At 40.6% G+C, this 18,141-nt stretch overlaps 1 protein-coding gene across 3 annotated transcripts in view; it reads left to right on the forward strand.

Moving 5' to 3' along the window:
* GTF3C1 (general transcription factor IIIC subunit 1) overlaps positions 1 to 18,141 on the forward strand; it is a 44,797-nt gene that overhangs the window by 20,811 nt on the left and 5,845 nt on the right. For all 3 annotated transcript variants that reach the window (XM_054213173.1, XM_054213174.1, XM_054213176.1), the window contains exons 19-32: positions 743 to 920; positions 2,094 to 2,229; positions 4,081 to 4,216; positions 5,969 to 6,050; positions 6,723 to 6,908; positions 7,468 to 7,625; positions 7,766 to 7,908; positions 8,100 to 8,181; positions 9,439 to 9,551; positions 10,491 to 10,553; positions 11,077 to 11,170; positions 13,527 to 13,699; positions 14,334 to 14,618; positions 16,645 to 16,898. In XM_054213173.1, coding sequence (XP_054069148.1) covers positions 743 to 920; positions 2,094 to 2,229; positions 4,081 to 4,216; positions 5,969 to 6,050; positions 6,723 to 6,908; positions 7,468 to 7,625; positions 7,766 to 7,908; positions 8,100 to 8,181; positions 9,439 to 9,551; positions 10,491 to 10,553; positions 11,077 to 11,170; positions 13,527 to 13,699; positions 14,334 to 14,618; positions 16,645 to 16,898 — 2,083 coding nt within the window. The remainder of the gene's footprint in view (positions 1 to 742; positions 921 to 2,093; positions 2,230 to 4,080; positions 4,217 to 5,968; positions 6,051 to 6,722; positions 6,909 to 7,467; positions 7,626 to 7,765; positions 7,909 to 8,099; positions 8,182 to 9,438; positions 9,552 to 10,490; positions 10,554 to 11,076; positions 11,171 to 13,526; positions 13,700 to 14,333; positions 14,619 to 16,644; positions 16,899 to 18,141) is intronic.

Raw genomic sequence — 18,141 nt, forward strand, 5'->3', positions numbered from 1 at the left:
GCCATTCTTTTTCTTCCTTTTTTTTTTCTCTGTCCAGTGAAATAAATGCAAGATTTAGGGTTTGTAACTACCTTAAATATTTAAGTAAAATCCTGATGTTTCAGATGTATACGCAAACCTCCAGATTCAAGTGACATATTGAAAGTTGTGCAGAGAATTTCTACCTCTTTCTGGAGTGTATAATGCTGAACATTGCACACAGTAATGATCTAGGAGGTTTCAAGCTGGCAGCACTTTATGAAAAACGAGCCTGCCACATTCTTTTCCATCAAGGCGTTAGGCACTGGATGTCTGACAGAATAAAGTCACTGATCAGGGGAAAATAGTGACATTCATACACATCTTTTTATAAATTGAGAGCACATGCAAAGAAGGCAGTTCCAACATATACTTTATGAGGATAAGAAAGATAATTAGTCCCCAAAATACATCTATCCAAATCCTGAATGAGAGCTTGTAGGAAATGGTCACTCTCTGTGGAAACTTGAAATATCCTGTGCACAAGCAGGGAAAAGAAACTGTTCTAAATCTAGAAATGAAATTTCTGGATCGCTGGCAAAGGAAGTTTGGGAATACAATGCAATGGGGGTGGGGATGGGTGTGCCTTCTATCAGTGCTGGCTCAAAACAGCAAAGACTGAAAGAAATGCCGAGCAGGCCTAAGCTAGATTGAGTTGTGTCCTGTAAATCAGGCAATTTCAATGATTTTTACCTAACAGCCAGAAACGTACTGTATTTGACAGGTCTTTGTGTATATGAAGAGAAACGCTGTGATTGTTGATACCACCATCTGTGACCCGCACTATAACCTGGCTCAAAGTAGCCGCCCGTTTGAGAGACGCCTGTACGTCCTGAACACCATACAGGATGTGGAAAACTTCTGGTTTGATTTGCAGTGTGTCTGCCTTAATACACCTTTGGGTATGGTATAAACGTACATTCTTATCACCTTTACTGTTTATTCTCTTCATACCACAATTCCTCCTCCTCTCCTAAAGCTTCAGGCAGGCTCTCTTTGGTCACTTCCACTGTTTTGTTCTGTTGGCTGGTTGTGCATCAAAAAAAGCTAGAAGTTCTCTCTGTATAATTCGATGAAGTTGAGATCCACTTGAAATTTTCAGAGCATTGTTAAAGGAAAAACATTGCTGTCCTGTTAAAAGCATCAAATTTGATAATAGCCCGGTTTAGATTTGAATTCAGTTGTGAAAAAGCCTTTTTGAAAATAATTAGTCTGTTTTCACCATAGCTCTCTACCGGTTTAAACAGAGGTCCCTTTTCCTTAGAAAGGTGTTGCTAGAACTTCTAATAGAGGGCCCGAGTAAGATGAGGGAAGTTAAGGGATTTTAGCCCCACCCCAGGTTTTTGGAGTTTATTTTTGTGCTTGGTCCTTTTACAGTTTAAAATAGGATCTACAGATACAACAAGTATACTTTATTAAAAATAAAATTGGAGGCAAGAGATTTCTCCTGAAACCCTAGACCAACGCTATTCAGCATGTCTGTAATTTAGTCAGGTAAAAGGATCTATCTGTAATTTTCTCTTACTTTTGCATTCAAGCAGTTATGTACAAAAGGCTCCTTACACATTTGTCAACTTGTAGTGTGTTTGTGACTGTTGCAGCTTTTGCAGGCTGGTCAGACCAGGATTACTCCTAGCCCCCAAAATATGGGAATGATATTGTTTCATCCGTTTGCATGTTTATGGAAGCTTTGGTGTGTTCCAGTTAAGTATTTTCCATGTTGAGCCTTGAGGGGAAAATCGTTCTGTCCTGGATTTAAATTTATATCGAGCCTCTAGATCTGGTACTTGCCTGAGATCTGGTCCTGCCCTGTTGTCTTTGTAGCGTGGGCAGCCAAAAAGCAGTAGTAAGCCAGAAATTGGGGGCTTTCCCTACCTTTGAGTTCTGTTACTATAAAGCCATCACGCGACTCCTCTGCTATACCCTACCTCCGTAAGAAGGTAGCATGTTTTACTAAGAAGTGGTAAAAATATTTGTACTGTTCGGGAGCAGTAGTTTGCCATAGCAGGGCAGATTGAAAATGAGTTGAAGTCTTTCTTTCTCATGCTGATAGTCACAACCATTTGTATGTCTAGGAGTTGTCCGCTGCCCTCGTTCAAAGAAAAGTAGCCTTCAAGGGGAGGAGACTGCACTAGATGTCGAAATGGAGCAGGAGTCAGCAGTGGATAAACACAATCTGGAACGAAAGTGTGCGATGTTGGAATATACCACGTATGTCGTCATCATCTTTCTTTTGTTGCTTGAATCGAGTGGGCAAAAAGAACTGTTCTGTTTTTGAGGATGTTACTCAATAGCAAATGCAGTTAAGACTCTGGCATTTCAGTTGTTGGTTGTGGGGTTGCGGGTTTTTTTTTGTAATTCAGAGGCTATCTGATTATAAAGATGTGTAGTTATGTATCATGTTTACAAGTAACTTGTCTACCAAGCAAGTTTTCATGCTAGAGGAATGGGTAAAACAGATTCAGATTTTTCTTCCAAAATAGCACAGATAAGTGTTTGCAAGAGTCTTGAGGACAGCAAAGCTGAGAGGGAAGGAGTACTTCCGAAGTACACTTAATGCAAGTGAAAAATTTAAAGATTCTCTGTTCCTGTGCTTTATATCATGGTATCTCAAGTACCCTGTAGCTTCAGTAGCTCCCCAGTGTCACATTCTGAAATCTGTCCTTCAGTGTTGCAATTTGCCACGTATCGTTTACAGATAATTTCTAATATGGTGTTGGCGTCCACTGGTGAAATCTGACCGTGCTCTCTGGGGCACTTCATCTTCTGCCTAATCACAAGCAGAATCCTTGCAAGGCTTGTGTACCTGCAGCCTGGGGCAGCCACGCAGAATGCCAGCTCTACTGATTTAGATTGACTGTTGTGCACTGGGGTTTAGTTTTGTCCATATTCTATTCTGGTTAGATAAACAGTCTGTTTAAAAGTATTTTCAGTTAGTTCAGTGCTACAGGTAGATACATCAAGTTATCTTAAAAAAAAAAAAAAAAAAGGAGTTGGGGGAACCTAATTCCACTGATCCTTGCTGATAGAAAAAAAATTCTGTTCAACTTTTGCATAAGGTCTCCATTGTGTGTAAGAAATCTTTTAATTTGGCTATCTGGGCTTGACTTGCAGTTAGGCTGGAGAGGACTGCAACATCTTTAAGGTCAAGAAACAGGTTTTGGATTTAATTGATGGTCTAATGTTATAATGAAAGAGTTGTCTGTTGAAAGCTTGACTGAAATAATTTTTTCATGGTAGCTTTGCAAAAGTCTTTTTGTAAGGTGAGACAGGATTTCAAAAATACTCTTTGGTGTTATTACTGCGCTGTCAGAGCTCTCGGATCTGCTGCATATGCAAAGCTCATTCATAGTTTGAATTTTTTTATTATTGTATTTTTTTAGGAAGTAAGTTTGTCTCCACAATTTCTTGCAAAGTGTCGTATTTATAAAGATGAAAAAACATCTTTTTTTTATTTTATTTTATTCTATACTGTAACACCACAGTTATAATTAAGTAGCTTATTCGTGAAGGGTACCAGTTTGTCCATTACATGGTATTCATTGTTAGTTTCATCCTCGTTCCAGGGAGAGAATTGCAGTGCTTTGTTTTTCTGGCTTGCATGTGTATTTAAACAAGTTTTAACGTATTTGTTAGAAAACTGGAGAGATCAGTACTTGACAGTCAGTGTGAAAAAGGGTTATGATTGCCTTTAGTTCCTGTGGAAGATTTCCCCCAGTCCTGAGAAAGCTTTTCACCTGCGCAGGTATTTTCTCTAGTCCTGTGGCAGGAATAGTGCTGAGAACAGGGTTTAACACGGCCATTGGAACTTAGTTAACAATAAGGAAGTTGCTGTGAGTGTGATCCTTAAACTGAAAGCTCAGTCTTTAAACTTAATGGAAAAGCATTGTTGTTGTGCTGCTTCTGGAAGAGGGTTATGGGAATGGCTTCTGCTTTCCCAGCCCTATTTAAATTGGGAGGGCAAGGGGGAGTTCTGCATATTGCACACACATCACTTAGGAGCAGCTGAGAAGGCACTCTCTACAAAATAATTACTATATATTTTGTTACTCGTTCTCTTAGAGGCAGCCGAGAGGTGGTTGATGATGGCACTATCCCTGGAGATGGGTTAGGAGCCGCAGGTCTGGATTCCAGCTTTTACGGGCATCTAAAACGCAACTGGATCTGGACAAGCTACATCATCAATAAGACTAGGAAGGTGGGTCTTTTAAAATGTATATACTGTAATGACTTTTCCAAACTTTAAGATTCTTAAGGTTGAGATACCGGTAACAAAATCTTGCTGCGTGCATGCTTTCTCAGCCATGTGTCTCAGTAAGGCTTTCCATTGCTGGAGAGAAATGAATGCCAAATGTGGTAAATCTTGGTGCGGAAGTGAATGAAAGGGCTGGACATAAATGTTATCTGAACTGAATTTGACAGTACATTCAAGCAAAGGAGAAATACTTTCTTAAGCAAGCAATTTAGATTACTTAGTGGTACCTCTTGCCTTACTGAAACATCCAGAACAAGGAAATATACACAGAAAAAAAAATGACTAGGAAGCTCAACATAAGCAAATCAGAATGTCCTGTCTCTGATGGCTGACAACAAAAGATTTGTAGGGAAGGTTGTAAGAGCAAGGGAGTTGTATAGGGATATTTTCTCAGAATATTCTCCCAGCTTTCTGCAAGTTTGGCTCAAGGCCATTATAAACCTGGGGGTGATGTTTCAAAGCGGTTAATAGCTTTTTCTTCTAGCGTTAATATTTCTGATTGGTTTTTTGCACACATGTAAATCTTTAGTATCCACAACCTCATGTAGCAAAGTGTTGCAGAGTAATATTATGTGTCACCACTTCCTTTTGATGGTTTAAGCTCCCTAATAATTGTAGTATGAAGGGAAGCTGTGAAAAATACCATTCTCCTTTACCCTTCTGTTTCACTTGATTCTGTAAACATTTCTCATGTTTCCTATTATCATCTCTTTTTTTTTAAAGACTGGCATCTACTTAACTTTTCCCAGCATGGATCCTGTTCTGCCTTTAATCATTCTCGTTGCCTTTCTTTTAAGCTGTTCTAGTTCTACTATATCCATTTTAAGGTGGAAACAGAATCACATAGTGCTTTCAGGCTGTGGCCAACCATGCATTTTTACAGCTGCGTTATCTTTCTTTCCCTTCCTAAGAATTCCTTACATTTGCTTTGCTTTTTGACGATTGCCAAGTATTGAACAGGAACTTTCACAGGACTGGCTGTAATTACCCTGCACTAACTAGTGGTCAAATTAGTGTACATGTAAAACTAGAGTTGCTTGTTTCTTCCCTCAGGCAGGATCATTTCGCTCTTGATTTCATCTGCTGTTCTGTCACCTAGTTGTTCAGCATTATCAGGACCTCCAGCAATTCTTCAGTCTCAGCTTTCCTCTCCACATCTGTGACCATCTTCTGTCACCGATGAATTCCCCACAAGAGAAATGGGTTTTGCTGAGAATGGCAAAACTCCTAATACGTTGCAGTCAGTTCTGGCGCAGATTTAAGGTGGATAGAATATGGCGTAGGAGGCATTTACTCAGTATTTGTGTTTGCGTTTTGGTTTTTGCTTTTTAGATGTTCCTTTGGAATGTAAAATGCTTTGAAAAAATACCATTTTACAGAAAATTCTGCTCAGCCTCTGTAGCAATGAAAGAATTGAGTGTTTCTTTTCAGTGATGACTTTTTTTAAACTTGAGATTTGCAGAAGTTCTAACCTTCATGATCTAGCGGTCATTACAGTATGATTTAAGAAAAGCTCTAGAGCCATGCAAATATGTGGTAATAATAAGACAAATGAATTCTTCATTGTAGCCCAAGATCTTTCCCTTTATACTGAAATTTTTTTTCTGACACTACTCAATGGATATAATGTACAGTGTTGTTAAAACCAGTGCACTCCTTTTGCATATCACCTTTTTTAAAGCTGTGTTGTCTTAGGAAAGTACAGTTTCTGAAAACGGACTGACAGTGAGACTCCAAACCTTCTTAACAAAACACCCCCTGCCGCTCAGCACCGGAGGTAAGATGGTGATGCTGTTGGTGGCGTCCCTAACTGTATTATAGCTGTTACTGTTGTTGTCAAACCCAGTACGGAGGATGTGGGTTATTCCTGTCTCCTTACACTAATCTAGGATGCTTCTGGGACAGTAAAATAGGTAAATAATTTCCTTCCCTGTTTCTGGAACAATAATTTTTTTATCCAGTATTGATGACATGAGTTGTTCCTGTCTCCTTACAGTGATTCAGGGTGCTTCTGGGGCAGTAAAATAGATGTGGAAATAATTTCCTCTAGAACAATAATTTTTATTCTTTGTAATTTCTGATGTGCAGCTTGCAGAAAGTCTAGAGGGAGCGATGTTTTGTATGACTAGGCACCGTTAAAATTGCATAGCCTAACATTTAAGCTGAGGAGGAGGAAATGCTTCAGGTTGAATATAAAACTTCAGCTCAGTTCCCTTGCATTTGTGCACTGTGCGCTAGACTTAGTAATTACTTGATGGGTCCTCATTTAAGTGGGATTTTATTCTGTGAGCTGCTGAGAAGTGGCATGAAATGACATGACTAACAAAGGGCAAATCTGAGAGGGCATCTGTCGTAATATACTGAAACTTTGGCATTTGCTCTTTATACCTTAATATTGTAGAATGTAATTGCTATAAAGCTCTGCTACTGTAAATATCTGTCATTTTAGGTAACAAAATTAATATTTTGGGAGAAGCAAAGGTAGGATCTGAGTCACTTGTCCAGAAAGAGGAATGTATTGAAATAAGTACAGAACCAACCCAGGATCGAACCAAACGAGTGAGAGGTGGAAAAAGCCAAAAGAGGAAGAGGCTTAGGAAAGACATTGGAAAGAAGACAAAGAAGAAAAAGAAAGGTAAGCAAGTAACACATCAGGAAAAAGCCGCATTCTTTTTCACGCATAGGCCTACTGTAAGGTGGTTTAGGAAAGCTGATGTGACTGTCACATAGTGTGGGAAATGGAAACTCACTGGGCATCTCTTTGGGTGGCCTCTGTCAGTGAAGAGCTGCAGATGTCCCAGGCTGTGATGCTAGCTCTGCAGAAAAACAGCAGCGTGCTCTAACTGCTGCCTGTGCACGAATCACAATTGCACTACTACAAACTACAAACTAATTGTGTCTGTGCCAGATCAGCTCCTGGCAATTCACCGCCAACTTTTGGTAGCTGGCTTAAAGATTCTTCATGGTATGATGCTCCAGGTAGTCAGTTTGCTAACTAAAGTGCTTGTTCCCTCATTCCTGAGAGAGGTATTAATGCATTTTACTTTCTGAACTGCTACTTCTTCGTCGCTTTTGTCTTTAATTTTTACAAACTCCAATTGGTGCTGATACTGCCTGTGATAGGAGTTTGAATTAATCAGAATATGTAGTGCTGAGATAACTGTCTTTTTTTCTTTTTTTCCTGGATTTGTTAGAAGAGGATTCTGTAGAAAAAAGCAAAAGACTCCGCTACCATGATGAAGCTGACCAGAGTGCGCTGCAGAGAATGACACGTCTGCGTGTCACCTGGACAGTGCAAGAAGACAGTCTGCTCATGCTGTGCCGAATTGCTAGTCATGTGTTAAACGCAAAGGTATTAATAGACCCACTAAATAGAGGTCCTATATACTGAACACATATTTCATCAGTCCTAGGAATTCATCCTGGTTGTAACCATCGTTTGTGTATATAAAAGCTGAAGTTTAACTCCAAAAACGTTTGTTCTTCACACAGGTGAAAGGGCCCTTTGTTCCGTGGCAAGTAGTTCGGGATATCATGCATGCCAGCTTTGAGGAGTCCCTCGATAAAACTTCTCATTCCGTTGGACGAAGAGCTCGTTATATTGTCAGAAATCCACAGACCTATCTTAATTATAAGTAAGAAGGTTTCTGTCTATATACTAGGTACAGGCTAAATTCTCCTGAAGTTAAGTGAAGTGAAATTATGTTTTTGTCTTGTTTCGTGTGACTTATAAATTTCAACTTTTTTGAACCCTAGTGCTATCAAATCTGTATTAAATTGGGAAAATTTCAACTGTGTACAACACCTTCAACTGTATCTGTTGCAGGGTTTGCCTTGCTGAGGTTTACCAAGATAAAGCCCTCATTGAAGATTTCATGAATAGAGAAAATAATTATGAAGATCCACAGGTAGGAGGGAAGTATTCTAAAAGGTGACAGAGTACTTTACGCTGGTTGGATTACTGAGTCCTTGCGCTCTTTCAATTACTGTGATTTCGTATCCTCTCTCTCCCTTTTACCCTTAGCTATTTTAAAAATAGCATCATTGTAAAAATGCAGCATCATTGCTAGTTGGGGAGTAAAGTGGACACAGGCATCTTTCCAAAGGCACATAAACACCACTGGTGTGCAACAAAAATGTTGTTTTTTCAATGTGCTTGTTTATAAATATCCATGACGGAGCATCTGTATGCGCTGGGGTTGGGGTTTTTTTTTGTTTTCTGGGTTTTTTTTTTTTAATCTTCTCAGCCTCCTTGTTATCTGAGCAAGAAAACATTTTTGCTCTGTAATTTCGTATTTTTTTGATTCCTGATGCATGTTGAAATATTGCCTTAGTTTCTGTGGATGGGTGCAGGAATACAAGCAAATTTTATGAGAGAAGCCTTGATTTGATCAGTCAAAAGACTTTATTTAATTTTTGAGCTTTTTATGGCTTAAATCAGACACACTTTCAAATTGAAAAGTTGTTTACAGTTTCAGCACAAACAATTTCATTTTGAATTTCAAAACTTTTTCAGAAGGGGGACAACGTCACGGCAAGACGTGTTTATCCAGGAACGACAATTCATATTATTGTCAGAAAACCCCAGTCAGTTCTGTCGTTAGATTCATGTTTGTTTACATGAAGAGTAGTGGTTTGCTGATGAGATATTGTCGAAATAAAGGCATGTGTCGCCATCCCCAAAGTCTGTCTTTGGAAGCAAATAAAAGCTTGTTTCCAGAGAGATACAGGACCGTTCCTCTGGTGTAACAGGTGTCCTCCAAGCCATGATTGTACAAACAGACTTAATGGAGAACATGACAAAGCCTGAAGGGCATGAAGAGGAAAAAAAAAAAAAGACATAAGCAGAAGCTTAAACAAAGCTCTAGCGAGAGATCTTATGCTGTTAATTCAGTATAATTGGTTTTAGAACATATGTTCATGGTGGGTTGCTTGTAGCTGTGAGCGTGATTACAGACAGAACCTGCAACTGTGAAGTAAATCAGCAAACCCAACCTCCACAGAGCTGCTTTGATGCATTCTCTTGTCTGTTGTACTGCATCTGACTTGATAATTCACAACCAGCTATTTCTACTAGAATTTTCCATGAACGCTTTAAAAGTAGAGGGTCTTTTCCCATTCTAACAAACGGAGGTTGATAACATTTCTCTCTCTTCTTTTCTAAGGTTTGTGCAAAGGAGTTTAAAGAGTTTGTGGAAAGGCTGAAAGAGAAATTCAGTTCAACCCTGGGGAATCCCAAACTTGAGATTCCTGATACTTTGCAGGAACTCTTTTCCAGGTATTTTAGTTACGGTGCTTTTCACTCTGCGCGTGGGCTGAGACAGCGAGAGAGGAGGGCAGTTCAGAGTAGAATCTTCTCTGCTATGCATGATTTACACCCTCTTACTTGTACTCTTAGTATCAAAAGAAGTTTCAGTAAATACAACAAACGATGTTTCTTTTAAAGCCACACTTCCCAAATACATGTAACTGATTTTCAGTTATTTGCGCAAGCTTGCTTATTTCAACCTATTCCAATTTTGCTAAATGAGACTTTTAATCCAGAAATTTACAATGCCAGATTTTCATAAATTGACAAATCCTCAACTTTGCTATTAGAGATGTTGGTGCTCAGGTGGAACAGTTTAATGCAATAGAAGACTTCCCTTTACCATTTTCCAGATTAAGTGGCCCCATTTTATATTGCGATTTGTGGCTGGTTGCTCAGCTAAATCATCAGTCTTGCTAAAACTGTTGATACAAAGGAGCACTCAGCCTTGTATAATATTCTTCAGCCCCAGATCGTCAGGATTTTTCATGACGAATAACAATTGGAGAGAAGCGTGAAAATTTGGGTCTCGAACCATTTTATGATAACAAATTTAGCACGTCTGTAAATTTTCTTACTTTGGGAAGAGCTGTGCGTTACAGCGAAAGTAACTGGAAGTCCAAAACCTCAACAGAATAGCAAATCCCTACAGTTCTGTACTGTCCCCGTCCATGTGTTTTATCTCCTTGTCAACAGATATCTTAGCAGCGTGAGGGAGATGGGTCTGGACACATCTTTTAATTTTTGTCACCTGTGCTGAGTGCTGCTGGAGCAGACAGTGTCCCTTGCGCTGTTTCAACACTTGCCTTATTAGCAGTTGCACTTGTCAGCCTCTGGGTTTCAGGGTTGATAAAAAATCACAGAAAGTTACCTTTGTTTCAGTGTTTTCCTTTCCCTTCCCCGAACTAGATTTCGAGTTTTGGCTATCGGAGAAGACACAAATCAAAACACAAAAGAGGACAGTCTAAGCAGGTGAGTAGCAGTAGCTCTATTTTCTCCCATTAGGACTCCAAGGTCGTGTCAGCCCTCACATCTGTGAATGTCATATACAGTCTTCTAATTCAGTATGTTTTACATGTCTATTGCAGTGTATAAATTATTAATTACAAAAATACTTTCACAAGGCTGTAGGGACCTCTGACACGGATTATAGATTTGATGAATAAAATAACAGCAGCAATGACCTCGGAATGGTGACCTGTTATTAGGACAACAGTATGTTTTCTAGGTGGGTGCTATATCTTAAGAGGGGGAGATGCTATCAAAGAGAACTTTGTGTCAGATTATCTGGGCTGACCCAAAAATTCAGGGTGGAAGTTCAGGGAAAATGTAACAGGCTCCTTTACATGAATGATCCTTAGCTGTAGCGATCTCATGCCTTTATGCGTCTACTTCAGAAGCAGGTGATTGAGTTTGTATATTTTTGTGCTAGTTCAATATCCAGGTACCTCCTGCTCAAAAATCACCATGAATAAACTCTTTTTTTCTCTTTCAGTGTCTATGATATTCATTTTCTAGTGCTACAGAATCTGATTCAGAGCACATTGGCACTCTCAGATAACCAGATGAAATCTTGCCAGTCATTTCAGGTACAGTATCTGGACCAAACTTTACTGATCATAGAATCATAGAATCATTTAGGTTAAAAGAGACCTTTAAGATTGAGTCCAACTGTAAACCTAAAACTGCCAAGTCCACCACTAAATCATGTCTATTTTCTTTCTGGAGGGTAGCAAATGTAGCACCCATCTACAAAAAAGGCAGAAAGGAGGATCTGGGAAACTATAGACCTGTCGGTCTGACCTCAGTAGCAGGGAAGGTCATGGAGCAGATCATCTTGAGTGCCATTACAAGTCATATAATGGACAACCGGGGGATCAGGCCCAGTCAGCATGGGTTTAGGAAAGGCAGGTCCTGCCTGACGAATATGATCTCCTTCTATGACAAGATGACCCGATTATTGGATAAGGGAAAGGCTGTGGACATTGTCTACCTAGACTTTCGAAAAGCATTTGACACTGTCCCCCATAGAATTCTCATGGAAAAAATGGCGGCTCATGGCCTGGATGAGCATACGTTCTGCTGGATCAAGCACTGGCTGGATGGGCGGTCCCAAAGAGTGGTGGTCAATGGAGTTAAATCCAGCTGGTGGCCGGTCACAAGTGGTGTCCCTCAGGGCTCGGTGTTGGGACCATTTCTGTTTAACATCTTTATTGATGACCTTGATAAGGACATAGAGTGTATCATCAGCAAGTTTGCAGATGACACAAACCTAAGCGGGAGTGTTGATCTACATGAGGATAGGGAGGCTCTACCGAGAGACTTGGATAGATTGGATTGATGGGCCAATGCTAATGGAATGTGCTTCAACAACCCCATGCATCACTACAGGCTTGGGGAAGCGTGGCTGGAGAGCTGCCTGGAAGAAAAGGACCTGGGGGTTCTAATTGACAAGCGGCTGAACATGAGCCAGCAGTGTGCCCAGGTGTCCAAGAAAGCCAATGGCATCCTGGCTTGTATTAGGAATAGTGTGACCAGCAGAAGCAGGGAGGTGATTGTCCCCCTGTACTCAGCACTGGTGAGGCCACACCTTGAGTATTGTGTCCAGTTCTGGGCACCTCAATACGAGAGAGATATCAAGGTGCTGGAGCGAGTGCAGAGGAGGGCAACGAAGCTGGTGAAGGGCCTGGAGAATAAATCTTATGAGGAGCAATTGAAGGAGCTGGGACTGTTTAGTTTGAGGAAGAGGAGGCTGAGGGGAGACCTCATCACTCTCTACAACTACTTGAAAGGACATCATAGAGAGGTTGGTGCTGGTCTCTTCTCACAGGTAATTAGCGATAGAACAAGAGGGAATGGGTTCAAGCTGCAGCAGGGTAGGTTTAGGCTGGACGTTAGGAAAAAATTCTTCACAGAAAGAGTGGTCAGACATTGGAATAGGCTGCCCAGGGAGGTGGTGGAGTCACCATCCCTGGATGTGTTTAAGACTCGTTTAGGTGTGGTGTTAGGGGATATGGTGTAAGGGAGAACTTTGTAGAGTGGAGATGATGGTTGGACTCGATGATCCCAAGGGTCTTTTCCAACCTAAATGATTCTATGATTCTATGTCCCTAAGTGCCACATCTCCACGTGGTCATACAACCCTAAAGAGTTTCTCCTTCCTCCTTCGATAGGTGCCTTTTTCAAATGGGAGAAAAGAAACCCAGAAACTTAGATTTGTACCCGTTCTATGGGGATTATTCTCTTCTGCTTTTAGGGAATTAGATATTCAAGGCAGATTTTCAGTATGTTGCTTTTCTCTCTGAGGATGAGACTGCAAGATACGAGGTTGAAGCAATCCCCAAAAACCATATGAAATCAACTCCACGTCCCCTCCATTGGCTCAAACTGTATCATGATTTAGTGACCACTTGAGCAGTTGGAATTATGCTCTGGAGGAGGTATCACAAGGACAGTCCTGGTATCCAGCTGACACTGGTGTTCAGGAGCCTCTCCTTTAGCATTGGGGACCACAAAAATATATCACCTATTAGTCAGACACTTAAAATAAGGTTAGATGTTCAAAGGGAGTTTCATATCTCCTCAGCAGGCACTAGAAAGCCAAGCTCACAGCAGCATGTGTTCCTGGTAAAATGATGGGAAGAATCTACCAAAATGTGTTGCAGATGAGCATTTTTTTACATATATAATTCTAGTGGGAGCCTGATTTAATTTTGAATATCAAGTGTTCTTATAGCATTTAGTTAATTTAATTGGCATTTACTGTGGAAAGCCTGGAAGCCCATAAAAGGAATAGAATAGTGCAGTTAAGTAAATTTATATGTATCATTTACATTCTGGCTTGTAGCTCCATATTCATTTAGTTAATGTAAACCTCAAGTAGGTGAGTCTCGCAGTGGATTCAGAGCTAACACTGCCTTTTACATTGAACGGGTTTTTTTGCAGACATTTCGTTTGTACCGGGAGTACCGGGATGACATTCTTGTGAAGGCTTTTCTAGAGTGTCAGAAGAGGAGCTTGGTCAATCGCCGTCGAGTAAATCACTCCTTGGGTCCGAAGAAAAGCCGGGCTTTGCCTTTTGTACCCATGTCCTACCAGCTGTCTCAGAGTTACTACAGGTGGGTGTCAGAAAGGTCACTGTTTTGAGCAAATAATCTACCTAGGCATGCTTGGTGTGGAGGAGAGAATATGCTTGAAGTATTTAGAGCAAAGAACCTGCCTGGCATAGCTGACACTGAGGAGATGAAGGTAACATCTATGTATGTTAAGCCTTTATCTGGTCTGTACAGGGAATAGAGCCAACTTCGCTGGGCAAGCCTTTACAAAGACATATGCAGAGGAGAGAAGAGGTAGCATCAAAGTTCTAGATGTGGTGGAAATATTTCTATAGCACTCTTCCCATTCTGATGGCTGCTTGCTTTTCCTCTCCAGTTACTTTGTGCTGCGCTGTACCTGGATTTTGGGGATGGGGGAGGAGAGTTTTAACTATAAATGTATTCAGTGCTCAAGCAGAAGACGACATCGTTGCTCTGTATTTGCTATATAGTACCTGACCTTTACACGGTGCATAAATACCTGGTGCTCTGGAACTAGGAAAAGGGCTGTGAAAGCAGGTGTAGAAGGTACTTGGTCACTAGCTCTAGCATGGGACTTCAACTATTTGGCTGCTCTGTCCTACCCTGAGTCTAAAATTTATATACAGTAAGAACAGATTATCAAAGCTTTGTGCTTTGAATTTGTCTTTTCGTCCAGAGTTTTCACATGGCGGTTTCCCAGTACAATTTGTACAGAGTCCTTTCAGTTCCTGGAGAAGCTCAAGGAAGCCGAAAAATCAGACCAGCCAGATAACTTCTCATTTAAAGATCAAGAAAACAAAGCATCGGAAGGCATGATTGCATTCCCTATGGACGGACCTGGTGGCCAGTGTGTGGCGATGCTTTCCCTATTCTCCCTGGGACTCGTATCTGTGAATGTGAGAATCCCAGAGCAGATAGTTGTGGTGGACAGCACTATGGTGGAAAATGAAGTGATAAAAAGGTAAACACTGTTATTTCTATCTGTAAATATGGTTTAGGGGTAACATGGTTGAAACTGGACAGGTGTTAGCATTTTCTGCACTGTATTGTGGCATGTTTTACTGTGATATTGTTTAGATTTTTATTTCTGAGGGAACCTTCTGAAAACTTAACGGCACTTCAGTTAGTGCCTGTCGTTACAGCCTTGGGCTGCATTTGTCTTCACATATGTGACATTTAAATTGCTAGGCACTTCATTGCCGTCAGAGCCGATGTGGAAAGCAGAGCAGTGTGTGCTAAATGAACATTTTCATCAATATTGTACCTTCCCATTTCAAGGACTAAGAAGGATTAGTAACAAGGTTTCAGCTTTATCAGTGAAACCTGTCTCTACAATATGTGTTCTGTGTCTTGTCTCCTCTTTGATTTATTTTATTTTTAAACCTCCAGTAGCTGAAATTGAAACTCTCTCCCTAGGCAGTATAATCCTATGAATATTTTTATCCTTAAAATCATTATGTGTTTTCTTAGGGTGCAACTAAAATCTCTTGCTGTAGTTTAACCTGTTGCTTCCCGTTATATTGCCAATATACGTGGAAAATACTTTGTTCTCTTTAGAACCTATTATTACCTATTTGAAGACTGTTATCACAGTCCTCCTCCCATAATATGCTCTTCTTTAAAATGAGCAGCCTCAGTTCCTCCAGTTGCATTTTTGGGATGTTATTCATGTTATTCGTGTTATCTAGATCTCTGTCTCTCATAATTTTCCTCTGGACTAAACTATGATGTCAAAAGCCGAATGCCACGCTCTTGCTGGCAGGTCCGTGCCAATTACATCACGTTATAGAGGTGATACATCTGCTAATACATCCCAAACTGATGAACGGCCATGGTTTTGCCCTGCCAAAAAAATGATTCTTGTCATTCAATATAACAAGTTTCTTTACCTAGTTAATTGTTCCCCCTCAGGCTGGGGACAGGTGCATCCTACTATAATATAAATAGCACGCATTTGTCCGTATGAAAATGCTTCCTGCTCTTTTCTGGACTGTGTCTCCAGTTTGCTGGAAACGTTCTGAATGCAAATCCTGTCTTCTCATATACTTGCAGCCTCTCCATTTTGGTGATCCTATGCAAACTTCATAAGCTATTTTATCACCTGGGGCCTTAGCAAAAATACACTGAACCCTGGGTTAGTCCCACTTCTGAGTACAAGCATCCGAGTCCAGTTTTCCAGCTGGTTATGTACTCACGCTGTTTTTCGTAAATATGATGTGTTCCCTTTTGGTTTTAAATATGTTTTAAGAGAAGGTACTTAAGGTCTGTCTCATCTTAGAAAAGGTTGGAAGGAACCTTTGGTTGTGTTTGGTGTAACCTGCTTAAAACAGAGGCAACTTCAGAATTAGATTAGGTTGTTCAGAGCCTTCGCCTTTATCCATAATGATTCTTCTTGTGTCCTGGAAAGAGACAGTGTTGGTTTGACTGAGTTTGTTTCTGGGAAATTTATCCTGGCTGCTGCTGCTGTTCTCTCTTTACTTTGAGGCTGTCTGCAATTTGTTTTGTGTTGGTTTTTTGTTTGCTTTTTTTTTTGTAAAGTAACTGAAGCCTTTGGTCTGTAATTCTTTCTTTCTCCTTTTCTCCCTTAAAAATAAACACTGTCTGCCCTACACTGCAGTATCCCTTCTGGTCTCAGCCTTTGTGCTCTGACAGATGTTCCCTCATGATGAAGTGTCTGTTGAACCGAAGAGGCTCAGCACAGTAAGCTGAGATATTTCAGGTTCATTTCAATGTGTTTGCAAAAAAAAAAAAAAAAAAAAAAAAAAAAAGAGTTTCCTTTTCCAGGGACCTTTAGTGCATTTTCTTTTCTGTAGTTGCTTGTTCTCAGCACTTTAAATCAGCCTGCTATGGACATACCCACAGCTGTTCATGATTAAATACTGGAATGCAGAATAGGATGTGTTCTTGCTTTGCTCACTGTAATGAGTCACTTTCTTATTTTGGAAAAAAAACCCAACCAACAAACAAAACACCTCTATTTGCTGTAGTTTGGGAAAAGAAGGACTCGACGATGATGATGACGATGATGATGACTTAGACGACAGCTCTGGAGGCAAACGGAAAATAGAAGTAAAAGCTCGTCAAGCATCTCATACTAATTACTTACTGATGAGAGGCTACTATGCCCCTGGAATTGTCAGCACACGCAATCTGAGTCCCAGCGACAATATCGTGGTCAATTCCTGCCAGGTGAAGGTGAAGCTGCGATGTACGCCAGTTCCAGGAAGACTCAGCTCTCCAGGTTAGTTTCTGTTTGGCCTAACTTGCACAGAAGTGGGTTGGAGCAGGAAAAATAGTGAACTCATGAACCAAGGAACCGATTCGAACAAAGCCTCTTAATAGGAACATTCTTTTTTCATTACATATGCGGTTTGCCTTGTAATGCTTTCTTTTCTGACTTAAAACAAACAGGTGGTTGACTTAGAGGCACCTTTTGTTGGTAACAAGTCCTTGCCTGCATTTCACGTTGTGTGAAACTGTTAATCCAAAGAGGAAGTCTGTCCTCTGCTCTGTTATCCCTTCTCCGGGAGGTTTTTTCAGTCCCTTCTGCAACTCAAAATACCCTATTACATCACACCCAGGCTTTCTCCTCTGTAAAGAGAAAATAAAATCTTTCAGAGCTCCTTGAATGGAAATTCACATTTACTTGTCTCATGCAAGTGCCTGAAATAGTGGTGTGCAATCTCTGGCCTTGTACCTACAATAATTTAAACACTTTGATAATATTTAGAGCTTGAATATTTGCAATTTATCAGTACTCCCCTTTCTTAAAGAGCATCTTTTTTTCAGCTGTAATGCAAATGTATCCAGGAACACCTATAGTTGTTTAGCTCTCTAGTTGGAAGGTCTAGTGCTGTCCCTGCCCGTTCCTGTCGCGGTTGTGCTAAAGTTAAAATAGAAATTCTTTCTCCTATCTCTGCTGCAACACATGCCCTCCAGGTCTACTGAGCTGACGGCTCATTACAGTTCTCATTTTTCCTTGGCTGTCAGAGCAGCACAGCTGTCGTACGAGTGTCTCAGCAGGCAGGATGGAAAGGCAGCCTGCAGATAAAAGGGTGGGGAGCAGGTAAGAACGGTGCCAAAGCTGCCCTCTAATCATCCAGGACTGGAAAAAGGCGTAACACTGCTTCAACTTCTGAGTACTCTGTACAGCGGGGGTCAGTTTTGTGCAGTGACGGACCTGTCTCCAAACACAGAGAAGCTTTGTTAAAATAATTGACATTGTCAGCTTGTAGTTTATCCCCTATTTGGCCAATAGCTTTCTGCCACAGATCAGCCGTTTCCAATTTTTTGATTAATAGGGTCCTCCATAGCATTTCCTTGCCCTCGACTTTTCACTTGACCTTCTTCAATTAAAAAGGAGCTGATTTCCTCATTAACTTTGAGTTAAGCTGCCCCAGTGTTAGAGGGAAAACCAGTAAGTCTGCACTATCTTTCAGTAGTACTTCACTTTGATAGGAGGGCAAGCCCTTGTAAACCAGCTT

This window comes from Rissa tridactyla, chromosome 8 (assembly GCF_028500815.1).
Source record: "Rissa tridactyla isolate bRisTri1 chromosome 8, bRisTri1.patW.cur.20221130, whole genome shotgun sequence".
Classification (NCBI taxonomy): Eukaryota; Metazoa; Chordata; class Aves; order Charadriiformes; family Laridae; genus Rissa; species Rissa tridactyla.